This window comes from Mytilus galloprovincialis, chromosome 13 (genome assembly GCF_965363235.1).
Source record: "Mytilus galloprovincialis chromosome 13, xbMytGall1.hap1.1, whole genome shotgun sequence".
In the NCBI taxonomy this organism is placed as follows: Eukaryota; Metazoa; Mollusca; class Bivalvia; order Mytilida; family Mytilidae; genus Mytilus; species Mytilus galloprovincialis.
Window position 1 is genome coordinate 62,623,489 of NC_134850.1, and position 14,455 is coordinate 62,637,943.

Below are 14,455 nucleotides of genomic sequence, written 5' to 3' on the forward strand. Positions count from 1 at the left end.
AAAAAAGGAATAATCGATAAAAATATTGCAATTCAATGTTGAGGAATTGTATGACTCAAAACAAAGCAAAAATAGAAAATAAATAAAATTGATAACAATCGAAAATAGATTATTTCCAAAATGCCTGAATCTCTTTGGTTTTATCATAATATATAACATCACAAAAACCGGACATGGGATGATATCTTTACATCCCCACAGCAAAAAGACACTGAGTACACATCTGAGAGTATTCGCAGTTATTGACAGCTACTTCAAAGCCATTAACAACTAATAACCAGATGCTCCGCGGGGAGTAGCTTTATACGACCGCAGAGGTCAAACCCTGAATAGTTGGAGCAAGTATGGACACAACATTCAAGCTTGACACAGCTCTGAATTTGGATTGTGATTAAATAGTTGACACAACATAGGTTTCTGACACAGAATGAATGTGGTCTGAGAACTTAAACTTAAAATCTTAAAAAAAATTAATTGGACATCTACCTATTATGGTCCAATATCCAAAATCTAAAAACATGGTTAGATTCAGCATATCATAGAACCCCAAGAATTCAATTTTTGATGAAATCAAATAATGTTCAATTTTAGACCCTTTAGACCTTAATGTGGACCAATTGGATAACTACATGGTTAAATTCAGCATATTGAAGAACCCCATATATTCATTTTTTGTTGAAATCAAACAAAGTTGAATTTTTGACCCTTTGGACCTTAATGTAGACCAATTTGAAAACGGGACAATACTGTGCAATTGAATATTTCTTGCTATTGCGCAAAATTGTGCAATTGAAAATTTCTTGCTATTGCGCAATATTGTGCAATTAGATATGTCTTGCTATTGCGCAATACTGTGTAATTGAAGATTTCTTGCTATTGCACACTACTGTGCAATTGAAGATTTATTGCTATTGCGCAATACTGTGCAATTACAAATTTCTTGCTATTGCACAATACTGTGCAATTGTAGATTTCTTGCTATTACGGAATACTGTGCAATTGAAAATTTCTTGCTATTGCACAATACTTAATATAATAATTTTGGACCCCGATTTGGACAAACTTGAAAACTGGGCCCATAATCAAAAATCTAGGTACATATTTAGTTTCAGCATATCAAAGAACCCCAAGAATTAAATTTTTGTTAAAATCAAGCCTAGTTTAATTTTGGACCCTTTTGGGCCCTAACTCGTTGGGACCAAAATTCCCAAAATCAATCAAAACCTTCTTTTTGTGGTCATAAACATTGTGTTAAAATTTCATAGATTTCTATTAACTTATACTAAAGTTATTGTGCAAAAACCAAGAAAAATGCTTATTTGGGACCTGTTTTTGGCCCCCTTATTCCTAACCTGTTGGGAATAAAACTCCCAAAATCAATCCTAACCTTCCTTTTATGGTCATAAACCTTGTGTTTAAATTTCATAGATTTCTTTTTACTTTTACTAAAGTTAGAGTGCGAAAACCAAATGTCTTCGGACGACGGCGACGACGATGACGACGACGCCAACGTGATACCAATATACGACCAAAACATTTTCAATTTTTGCGGTCGTATAAAAAAGAATCATGCATCTAAGACAATAAAGTCTAGAATTAGACTAAAGAATTTTTATTAATACACCATGCCAAAAACCTTGTCACATTTTATTACTTCTGGTGAGAATGGAAAGTTTATTACCGATGTAATTTTGTTTTGATAAGCTCTAAACATGCTATAAAAAAAGTATTTATGATTCCAAACTGACATCTAGTACACAGTTATCAAACCATCACATCGAAATTGAGTAACGAGCTGTAGTGACAGTGCTGATCTTGATTTTAGTCAAACCGAAGACACAAATCTGATGGTTAGAAAATTTAATATTTACTGACTAATGTATATGTTATTGCCTTTCCGAGCTTATGTAAAAGATTTATATCAATTTGTTTTAAAATGTTAAACTTCTCAAATGACATGAAACCAATATAAACAAATATAAATTATATAAATTATATAAATAACAACAAGCACATACAATACAAAAAGTTTTTTTTTTTAACTTTTATCCCCAATTCTCAATTGTTCGTTCCGACACAAAATCTCCTTTAGGACTTGAAGTTCCTGGCGGTAGTAATGCCAAGTACACGGGTGTATCGGCTCCTAAAATAGAAAACAATCTTGTTTAAATTATGTGTTTGACCTTGAAAAATACTTGTATTTTATATTTCACCTTTTTGGTGAATGATTTGCTTTAATTTCAGTAACTGCTAGACGTCATTTGTTAAGTTAGATTCATGGTAAACCGCCATCTTGAATTGTAAAATCGCAGTACTCAATTGGTCTAGTTATTTGCCCAAATCTGCAAATTTGGAGAGATTTGCAATTTATTTGTACGACTGTTTATTTTATATAAAAAAAAGTAAGTGATTTATTCCGTTATCTAAACTGTTTGAACAAATAGCAAATACTTGTGTTTTTAGAATAAAATGTTCAACTTACCCATTTAAGGGGAAATAACTCTAGGTAAAAACATTATAGTGGAATGATAGAAAAAATTTAATATTTACTTGTAGTAAGAAAACAAGTTCGGTGACACAATTTTTTCTTTTTATTTTCTTAAGTGACATTGTAAAACCTGTCTTTTCATTTTTAATTTTGGCAATTTTGCACAACTTGTAGCTTAAAAAATTGCACGGTAACCCGTACTTTTTATTATATTTTTGAAAAATGCATAGTAAAATCTTCATTTTGACAAAGTCTAAAAAAATGCTTTCTGAGGAAATATATGTAGTACTGTAAAGTGCCATAGGGATGCTAAAACGCGATGGTCACGCTAAAGTGCGATGGTTTGATACGCTAAAATGCGATGTTCTTTACTATTTAATATAACACGCTAAAGTCCGATGCCGCGATACTCTAAAGTGCGTTTGTTCGCAAAAGTACGGACGTTAGCATCATGACGCTACAAGCTGTTTGTACAAATAGAAATGAAAATGCCGTTAAACGAGAATGTTTGTGCAGAAGAAGGTTTTTCTTGACAAGAAAAAAGAAACAAATAATCGTAATCAGGAACACTTTTGGTCTGTGCTACAGGAGTTTGTATGCGGAATAGTTATTTCCAAAATATCATCGACAGTAACAGAAATGCAAACCTTTGATCCAACTATGTCGGCGGGGATAATTGAGTTTCTGTCAGGATACTTGAAAACATAGAAACTGACGATAGTAAGCCAAAGGTAAGGCTAATACCGCAAAAGAGAACAAAAACGGCAAAATACACCAATTGTCAACGTAATTGATTCGTCCAAATTTCATTTACTTGATATAAAAAATCATTTTTAACTTTCTAGTTGAATTAATTTATAATTTTTTTTTTACCATATGGTTCGTCATATCTTTGAAAGATATAAATACTAGTCGACAAGACAGTAACCTAGCGAATAAGGGTGTAATGTCATAATATGATTGCCAATGAGAAGAGTCTCTATTAATGTCATTACTATAATTAACTCTAGGTTACCATGCAGACAGTATTCTATGACGACCAAAGGGTATTAAAACTACCAGACTGTGAGTGTAAACCAATTTAAATGAAAACAAGAATGTGTCCATAGTACACGGATGCCTCACTCGCACTATCATTTTCTATGTTCGGTGGGCCGTTAAATTGGGGGAAAACTCTAATTTGACATTAAAATTAGAAAGATCATGACTGTCATAGGGAACTTTGTATTTAGTTTCAAGATGATTGGACGTCAACTTCATCAAAAACTACCTTCACCAAAAACTTTAACCTGTAGCGGGACAGACGGACGAACGGAGCCACGGACTAGAAAACATAAAGCCTCTCTACTTTTGTAGGTGGGGCATACAAATAACAGACTGATTTATATACAAATAAAACAACAACAAAAACAAATTAAGCATTGATAAACTTCGCAAAGCAAGCTATGTAAGAAGGCGAAATGACAAGTGTGAAACAATTCAGATAAGAGACACATTCAATTCTAGAAAATCAACGATTTATGACAAAACAACAAACAAAAAGAAAACACTTTATATCTTTCTTTACACAGATATGTTCCGTTGCAATGTTGTATTCATATACCTCAAATATTGCCAAATCGTAATATATCGAATGTTTTGCCTAAGGTTTCTGTCTTCCCGGCCTATAATTACTACATTTTGGTAGGATAGTTGTCTTATTAGCAATCATACCACATCTCCTTATGTTATACCATTTGTATGTGTTTGTTGGTATAATATTGATTATATATATATGTATTTAAATGGGTTTGAGACAATATTGGAGTTTACACCTCTCTTCACTACAACGAAATAGAAAATAACGAAAATAAACATGACTTTTTGTATCAAAATATGAAATTGTTTTGTTTTTTTCGTTGTTTAAAATTCATAATCTAGTCATAACTGTTACATAAACAATGCGTATGTGTTACCTTGAATTATTGTCTTTGGGCCTTTATGTAATGTCATATCTGTTGCAACATAGCCAGGACAACACTATAAAGATAAAACAAAATCAAAATCAAATACAAGTTGTCCTCCTTTAGTTTGATACATAGAAAAAAAAACAGTACCATTGATGACGATCAAAGTATTTGGTAATATCACAGTGACAAGTTTCTATTCTGATGATTTCGAATATCAACCGTTAACTCTTCAGCATTTTGGCAGGTTCTTGTCAACTTAAAGGTTCACGTTTAAAAATCTCAGTATGATTTTATATTTGTTTTTATTTTGTCTTACTTGAGAGTTACAATTGTTGAGAAGATAATCACTCACTAATTTGCATTAGTTAATAATTAATGATCTACATCGTGTACTCATGTTGTTAATAAACAATAAAATGAAGAATAAGATAGACTTTAGGAACAAAATGTCTTTCAAATTGTTCAGTTCAACTTGTGTTCAATTTGGCAAGTCAGAAGTCAGTATAAGTACAATTCATATCATTTCAGTGTAGTATATATCCTCTTTGGACTTATAACAACTAGTGTATGTTATAAAATTAACCACCTGAATAAGGGTCTTGGTAAAATACATTAAAAACATTTATTTATTCAATAAGACTTCATATACTAACATGAATTAATCAACTAGAATCAAACAAATGCATTTACAGGAAGGTTAAAACGTACATTTTAAAAATTTTAACACAGAAAAGGGAAGAATAAATTAATTTTTGTGATGAAATAATGATTTAAGTCTGGTATGTATTGTACTTTTGAATAAGTGTGAACAGTAAACTGTTTTGTCTGAATCTATATGGCAATCATTTAGTTTTCAAATATAGTTATATAGTTATCTAAAAATTATTTAAATATCTGAACATATTTCATGTTTCATTTGAAAAAACTTTTTGTACACTTTATATATCAGAGAAATCATTTATCAGGGAAGACTTACAGCATTAACGATAATATCTTCCCTAGGATCTGAGTTTAATAATCTTTGTTGAATAAACGTCATAACAGTTACTCCAAGTTTTGACATTCCATAAGGCTTCAAAAAGAATCCTTGCTTTTCATGGTCATCATTTTGTGCAGCACTAAAATAATGTACAATTTATTTCATTAGCAACCAAATGCAGATTAGTATATTAACAAATCATCTTGATATCAAAATTAATAACCACTTGTATAACAGTTACACGTTCAACACAGCTTCCAATAAAATATGAATACAACAAATATATCTTTTGTGTTGGAAAATAATAAAAAGATTGTAAAAGCAATTTTATTTTGGCCATTTCTTATCATATGGAAAAATGTAACCTGATATAAATCTGGCTAGTATTAAAACTGAGAGTACAGTTAGATTCTCTGCTGGAACCAATTACTGCATGTTAAATGTCTTAAATGGTGTCTGATAAGCCATCGCCACATTGTAGCATTGTTAAAGAAAAATGTTCGGCATGCAGATTTTACGGTAAAAAGCAACACTTAGTCACCGTTAAAATCTTTCCCGATTATACAACATAATAAATCAAATCTATCATCAACTAAACAACGATACGTGAGATTCTTCGAACACTGCATTTTCTATAATAAGCAAGAAATCACAATTGCGAGTTTCATCGAGTAATACTGACGAAATACACAATGAAAAGAATGAAACGGGGCGTTGCCGATCTGGGGAACTTTTTTATATCCAATATTCAAAATTAAAAAAAAACCAATATACATAAAAATGACTTATATAACATTCAAAACATATGACAAAATCAGATCCTTGGCTAATCAAATCCGTGGCTTTTCTTTCATAAATTATGTGGTGATTCCCCCTAAGAGATAGTGAGGCTTCAAGTGTCGGTACAAAAAAATCATTTAATTAACATTTGTACAGAACTGACCAATATAATACGTTTTAAGGAGTCCAAATACATAGACGAAACTATTGAATAGCGATAAATAAATTAGTCTATTACTGTTTTTAAATGAAGCAAACTTGAAGCTGTTGCATGTTTTTTGTAATTTATTCAAGGAATGACTGTAATATTTTTTTTTGTCTTGTAGCCCGCTCGCCAATAGCGGGTTATTTAAAGTGTTTACCACATTTTTTATTTTATTTCGAATAGGCAGAAAAAAAATTACAGTCATTTCTTAGTATTTAATTCCTAAACCCATTTTAAACCGGGGTAAATCATGGAAAAACGTTGCTGACGTCACGGTCACATGACAAAATTATGTATATGGGCTAATAAACAAAACGACTTCAGCCAATCACAAGAATGGTGAGGGTTGTAGGTTAGACCTTAAGTCATATCAAACAAAAGACTAGAAAATTTGTATTTGCTGCTTTTCGGTGAATCCTTTATAGAAATATTGAATGAATTTAAAGCAATAATCTGAATTTTCATATATGCATGAATCCTAGAGATAATATTGAATCTATCACAAATGATGAAAAGGTACATGCGAGCTCATTACAACATAAAAGAGATGCGGGTTAACAATACCGTACCTCAAACCATCATTATAATTGATTTCTTCTAACAAGTCGTACTACAATACCTACTCAATAAATTGTTGAATTAATGCAGTTAATTCATCCATAGTTATGTTTGGCTGTTTGAACTTTGACCTCATCTCTTCACTGCACTTACTAATTGCTTCTTGTGAAGCCATGCTGGATACATTAACTACCCTGTAAAATGTTCATACTAGTATTTTGAAAACAACAAGTTATTTTTCCTTGATTCATAATATTAAAGTTTTATAAAATCATCAATTGAATACCGTTAATGTTTATAAAGTTTTCACCACACATGATTACCTATAACAAATCAAATATATCAAAAAGCGTATGATACTTATTACATACGAAGCTTTTCAAATAGCTGTCTGATATACCTGTGCACATTAACAGACCTTTGCAATAACCTTTTAAAAGGTTCGAAATCCATATTTTTTTATCGAGGTAAATGTCTGATCTTTTCGAATTCCAATTTCCTGACCTTCACCCGGGTCTTCTCACATTTTCAATAATATTTGCCTTTACGTTTTATTTTGTTTATATGCTATTTTCTATCCTTCTTTTGGTGTTTTTGTTTTGATTTCCCCTTGAATTCTTCCTAATTACGTGACAATGACAGATATGGAACCAGAAATACAAAAACAGGAGATGGGTGTAGGCTCTTAAACTAGACACAGTTTTGAATTGAGTATGTAAATATGATGGATTAACCATGAATGTAGCTCCATCAGGGGGGGGGGGGCACGCAATCCCCCATCATAAATCCGACTCTGCATGACACTGCTTATAAAACACAAAGGCGTTCTTGGCTTTATAATTACCTAGCATGTGGCTTAAGAAGAGGAAACAAAGTATTACAAACATTCAAGGTACCAAAGTAATTTGTCCCACATGTCGTTGTAGCCCGCTCGCCAATAGTTCCTACCTGAAAAAAATACGCCAAGAATATATATTTCAACAACAGCACTTATATTCTGTAAATTGTGTAGTTATAAAGCAGATTTAATACGATGTCCGAGACAGTGTTAAATGCGTTGCTCTGTAAGCCCCATTATATATTTTGTAGGTGTAAAATGATCTATGAAATTGACTACATTACATCTCAGTCTCAACGCATTAGCTTACAGTTATGAAATAATAATGTGTCATTACTGTTTTGATAAGAGCTTAACTGTATTTTGTGTTGGATGCTGCTTTTCGATGAACTGTTTGTCAAGTAATAAAGTTGTATATGTTAACTACAGGTCAAACAGATAGAAAAAAGTAAAATCACAAAAATACTGAACTTACGAGGAAAATTCAAAACGGAAAGTCCTTAATCAAATGGCAAAATCAAAGGATAAAACACATCAAAAGAAAGGACAGCAACTGTCATATTCCTGACGTAGTACAAGCATTTTAAAATTTTAGAAAATGGTAGATTGAACCTGGTTTAATGTGTTTCTGTGTAAGCCCCATGATATATTTTGTAGGTGTACCATGATCTTTTAAGGTATATGTTTGAACAATGGCATTTACTCAATGTAACATAATATCTACTGTTTTGCATTTCAAAAATTCAACCTTCAAAAAATTCGGCCTGACGACGCGTTTTGTCGAAAACATATAAAGAACTTATTTTATAAACAGATACCTTGTTTGAAATTCCAGCATTGTTTACCAAGATATCAATCCCTCCATAATTATCATTAACAAAATCTTTCAGTTTGGTGATTGAGCTCGAGTCGTCAATATCTAGAGTATAGTATTTAGATGAAAGTCCTTTCTCCTGTAGTTGAGCTACTGCAGCTTTACATCTCTCCTCGGATCGACCTGTAAAATGTAAAGACTGTTACAAGTATTCCTATAATTAATCCTCAATTAGATTTACAGTGTTTGAATTGTTAGCTTCCTATTATTTTCACGAATATCAGTTATAAAAACATAGATTAAAACAACTAAATGCACTAAATGTGTATAGCGCTGATCTTACCCCATATAATATCAGTTTGATGCATGGGAGATTTCAGATAACTGCAGTCCTTAAGACAGCAACCCAACAAAATTACCAAAATACAGTCAAAAGGCAACATAGATCAGAAATTCGTAGGCAGGTATCGTAGAACATGTTGAGGTCTGATTATTAATCATCATGCGTTTGTAAAAGCTGTGAATTAATTAAATAGACACTATCGAAGATCTGCTATCAACAGCAAGTTCTTTAATCACAAAATAAAGAAGAACAAATATTGATTAATTGAATGTTGTCAAACGCCACTTTTGGCCCTATTGTGCTATTTCGTGGCGGTCAGTTTTGTTATAATGTTGGAGGAAACCGGAGTGCCTGGAGAGAACCATTGACCTTTGGTATTAAAATTGACAGTCCTAGTCAATTATGTTTGGAGTCTAGCGTCAGTGTAGGATTCGAAATCACAACCTACGCATTTACAGGATAGTGACACAGACACGGCTTATAAGGCCCCAGAAGAAAACAAAAACGAGGAAGATCAGATATGATATCAGCCAATCAATGACGATGTTCCTGGTTGTGGACTATGAAAATTACAAATAAAAACATACAATTAAGATCAGTACAGAAAGTAACGGTTTATTAGTCAACAAACACACTGTGCCAAATAATGCACGAAGCTTATGAATTCGAGCAAAATACTTAAGCCGTTGATAGGAAATCATCGATCTGTAGCCATACAATCAAATGCCGTTTGCTGTACTTCAAGGAAGATTAATAGAGAAATGATATTCTAGGCAAATATTTGTTCTTATCAACTATTTTGTGTTTACACTTTATTTGTTGAGTGTAGACTTTAAAAGTAAAACCACATAAAATACTGAACTCCGATGAAATTCAAAACGGAAAGTCCCTAATCAAATGGCAAAATCAAAAGATCAACCACATCAAACGAATGGATAACAACTGTCATATTAATGTATTTTGATGAGTGTGCACATCATTCAACCTTTTTTTTTTGTATTCTTTCTGTGAGTGTGTAATACATATTTAGAGGTTTGTAGTGTTTGTGTTTAACTTTCATGCTGAAAATCTATTTTTGTATCACACTATTGTATACTAATACTATGAAAAGGGGCACAACATTTTATTTTATTCGGATCTGTTGTTGGTGGCAAAATTGAAGCAAAAACAATAGTTTTGAACAAAATAATCGTTAACGTTTTTACCTTTGTATAATATATATTATCTACACTCATTTTAATTCAATAAAATTGACAGTGGAAATGGACAATGTGTCAAAGAGACATCAATCCGACTAAAGAGCAGAAAACAGCCAAAGGCTACTAACAGGTCTTTAATTCAGCTAATTCCCGCAACCGGAGACTTACTTCAGCTGGCCTCTAAACTAAGAGATATACTAATGCAGTGATAATGGACGTCATATTAAACTCAGAAATAAACACAACAGTTTATATATCTGTAACAAAACAGTATGATCAAAGCAATTACATTTTTTTTAATATGTGCTTTAAGATATGGTGACTTAACTGAATAATAGTAATCGACCATTTCAAATGTCACATATTTAAGCTAAATTCATCTAATGTCGACATAGGTTGAGATATGTTCAACCCCGCAACATGTTTGCGCCTGTCCCAAGTCAGGAGCCTCTGACCTTTCTTAACCTTGTATGATTTTTAATTTTAGTTTCTTGTGTATAATTCGGAGTTTAGTATTTCGTCCATTATCACTGAACTAGTAACATATTTGTTAAGGGGCCAGCTGAAGGACTCATCAGGGTGCGGGAGTTTCTCGCTGCATTGAAGACCCACTTATGGCCTTCGGCTGTTGTTTGCTCTATGGTATGGTTGTTATCTTTTTGACACATTCCCCATTCACGAAAAGGAACATTGATAATGTATATCATTATCCTATTATATCAGTACCTGTTAAGATGACATCTCCATCAAACTGTTTGCACAATGATTCAACTATAGCAGAACCTATTCCTTTATTTGCACCTGTCACCTGTAAATGCAATGGGACAATTCTAGTTATTCAATTCCATCATGAATTTTTCAAGACAGTGCATACAATTTGATCAGTTCAGTAATCAGTAGATTGGTGTAACATTCAATTCTATACCATTATTTCGCCGTTAATAAATTTAGATAATGTTAGGAAACTAAGGTTCCCATTACCTTATGTAAAATTTACTCTTGCAGTATTTTTGCTAACCTTTTTTTATCATATTTTGTTCATAAATCTCATTAAGCATCTATAAATCCTTTTTAACGTTTGGGTTTGTCTTCGGAAACACCAAATATCTTTTAAATGTACCAATTGATACGATATGCCCAGGCTTGTATTTCCTATCATGATTTGCTTGATAGAGGATTGCTTCTCACAAGGAAGCTATTCAACCAAGAGTTTCAAATGTTGAAGTTGAAATCATTCGTAAATTTTACGGACGCCATCACGAATTGGTTGATCGTTATGGAATAACCGTTCCACAGATAATATCGGATATGTTCCTGATGTCGTAACTACAAACCCCTTCACTTTTATGAATGTGACCTACCGAATTAGACTATTTACCGGATTTGTTATAATATGAGCAACACGACGGGTGCCACATGTGCAGCAGGATCTGCTTACCCTTCTGGAGTACCTAAGATCACCCCCAGCTTTGTGGTGGGGTTCGTGTTGCTTAGTCTTTAGTTTTCTATGTTGTGTTTTCTGTACTATTATGTGTCTACTATTTGTCTGTTTATCTTTTTATTTTTAGCCATGGCGTTGTCATTTTATTTTCTATCTATGAGTTTGACTCTCCCTCTGGTATCTTTCGTCCCTCTTTTTTTCCACTTACATGTGTTTTCTTTCACATAACTCTGGTTGAGGAGAGTCGATAAACCTTTGCACTCCTTTATTTTCGTTCAGTAACCCCATAATGAATAATTAATGCGGAATAATCAAATTACTTTCTTTTTGAGTTGTTCATATTTGTAAGTAATATTCTTTGTAAAAGAATTATTGCTATCACATTTACAAAGCTTCGAAATTAGCGTAATGTGTCGTCGCGTTGCAGAGACATAAAGCTCTTTTTTTAACGTTTTTCATTACCAACACAGTTTCAAATTGGTAAATACATAACAAAAACTCGATGACCCTTTCTTTATATGAATGGAATGAAAATGGCAACAACATATGAATTTTAATGGAAATCCTTAGAAAGTTTAATGAAGTTCATGATTATAAGGCAATGTAAAGACACTTTCAGACAACGAATGTAATTAATACCGTATAAACACGTAGTTTTTTAGATATCTATTTTCACTGATCCGAAAATGATTTCCCTATGTTTTAAGATTTATTTGATATATAATTTGTGCACTTCAAAACGTGTATTATACATACAATCGATATCGACTCTAATGTAAACAAAAATACGATAATTATGAAATTTCGCCGTATTTTTAGATTTTAAAAAGAAAATAGATTAAATAGTATTTCACTTAGAAGAAATCTGTTATTTAAAGCATATTATTTTTATGAAAGTAGGAATAACTGATAACTATCAATAATATGTAAATGTAACAGCTATTGTGTGCACACGTAAGAAAGTAGATATATAATATATAAACACAAACGTTCTATTAAAAAAGAAAGTATATATTTTACATATAAATACTTACAATTGCAACGCGTGTAGTCATCGTCCTGTTTTCTTTCTTTTTATCTTAGAACACGTGTTGAAAATTTAAGTTTGAAACAGATAATAATATGTATCATTCAGTTATCGTACAATTTTTCCTTTACGTTAACTAAGCTACATTATTTTTATTCACTTTGAACCGGAAGTGATTATAATTGTTTTAATCAATCAACAAATCTACAAAGCTTAACATTATACTTTCAATAAAATTTAACTTAGGAGCTTGACTACTAGGAAAAGTTATATAAATGTTCTTCTTTTAAAAAGTAACATATGAAATATAAGATAATCAAATACCTAGAACCAGCGATGCAGCACAGGCACTTGTCTCAGAATTTTTTTTCCAATATACCTTAATATAACACAAGGTACTTAACTTGCATTTTAGAAAAATGTCAGGTGGTGACGAAATTCCGTTATATGCCGCTTTATAGGCTGTCAACCTCACTAAAACTTGTTATATCTTAAATCTAAATTGATTTATCTTTACAATGGTGTATACTATGCCTACATTTGTTGTCGAAATCATCCGTAGCAATCCTACCCAAGTATGTCAATCGTAATTATTTTGGAAACCGCTGAAGAATTGGCAATAAACGCGTCACGTCTCCTTATATATTGGTTTCCTATTGGTCAATTTTATTGGAAAGTCTAAATGATTCTCGGAGTTATCTGATCTTGTTTCATTTCATACGTAAAGTCAAGAGAGATTCTGAATGACATTGACGTCATGTGAAAATTTGTAACTTATTAGACATACTACAAGTAACACTTGTTAGATTTTTTTCACGGTATCTAATACAATTTTACTAACTGGATGATAAGTTCTATTCATACGAAAACTAACAGTTTTTTCTGAAACAATTTTTTATAATTAATCATTTACAGCGAGACGTGTATTGCCAATTTTGTGGAGGTTGACAAAATAATTACGATTGACATACTTGGGAAGGATTGCTACGGATGATTCCGACAACAACAGTAGGCGTGTTATACACCATTGTGAAGATAAATCAATTTAGATTAACGGCATAACAAGTTTTAGTGGGGTTGACAGCCGAGATCCGGCATTTCTAATGGAGTTACGTCATCGTATGACATTTTTGTAAATCGCGAGTTTAGTACCGTGTGTTATATAAAGGTATATAGGGGAAAACATTCTGAGACGAGTGCCTGTGCGATGCAGTTGTGAATAGATTAATATTCCTCGTATGTATAATTATATTTATGTTAATTGCCATACCTGTGATCATAGTTAGTAATACAAACAGTTCTTGCGATTTTACCTGAATTTAGTGCAGTTTGAAGTCTTACAAACTTGTAAAAACAATTTAAGATATAAAACTGATAAAAAACATGCTTGTGTCTCTTGAACATCGGAAATGTTTTATTTTATAGTTTTATATTTTTTATATACTTGTTTTCTATTATCGGATTAAAAATCTATGAGATATTCTTCTCAACCAGTCTTTCGTCACAACACCCTCCCTTTGCATACGTGAATAATAACTAAATGGGGTCTGTACAATTCAAAGGCCAAATATTTAGAAATACAGATATCTTGAACTATATAAACTTAACGACAAACATTATCTATTAAAAGAATTTATATGCTAACTACATAAATGATTTTGGGATCGTTTTGGGTATGACACATGGACATAAGTATATTATAACATCAGAAGATTCGGAAAGATTTCAAATGAGTTACGTATCCTCCAGAGGCCAAACAACAATTCAACCAACTATATATTTCACTGCATAACTTACGGTTTTCATGAACGAGGAAATTCCAGACCGTATAGAA

At 32.0% G+C, this 14,455-nt stretch overlaps 1 protein-coding gene across 1 annotated transcript; it reads right to left on the reverse strand.

Moving 5' to 3' along the window:
- Nucleotides 1-1,845: 1,845 nt before the first annotated feature.
- Nucleotides 1,846-12,794, reverse strand: LOC143057836 (carbonyl reductase [NADPH] 3-like). The gene is made up of 8 exons (XM_076231265.1): nucleotides 12,629-12,794; nucleotides 10,880-10,961; nucleotides 8,616-8,794; nucleotides 7,804-7,907; nucleotides 7,025-7,153; nucleotides 5,414-5,555; nucleotides 4,444-4,507; nucleotides 1,846-2,143 (listed from the first exon to the last, which is right to left on the reverse strand). The coding sequence occupies exons 1-8, from the start codon at nucleotides 12,647-12,649 to the stop codon at nucleotides 2,046-2,048; spliced, it is 819 nt and encodes a 272-aa protein (XP_076087380.1). The 5' UTR covers nucleotides 12,650-12,794; the 3' UTR covers nucleotides 1,846-2,045.
- Between the last annotated feature and the right edge of the window lie 1,661 nt (nucleotides 12,795-14,455).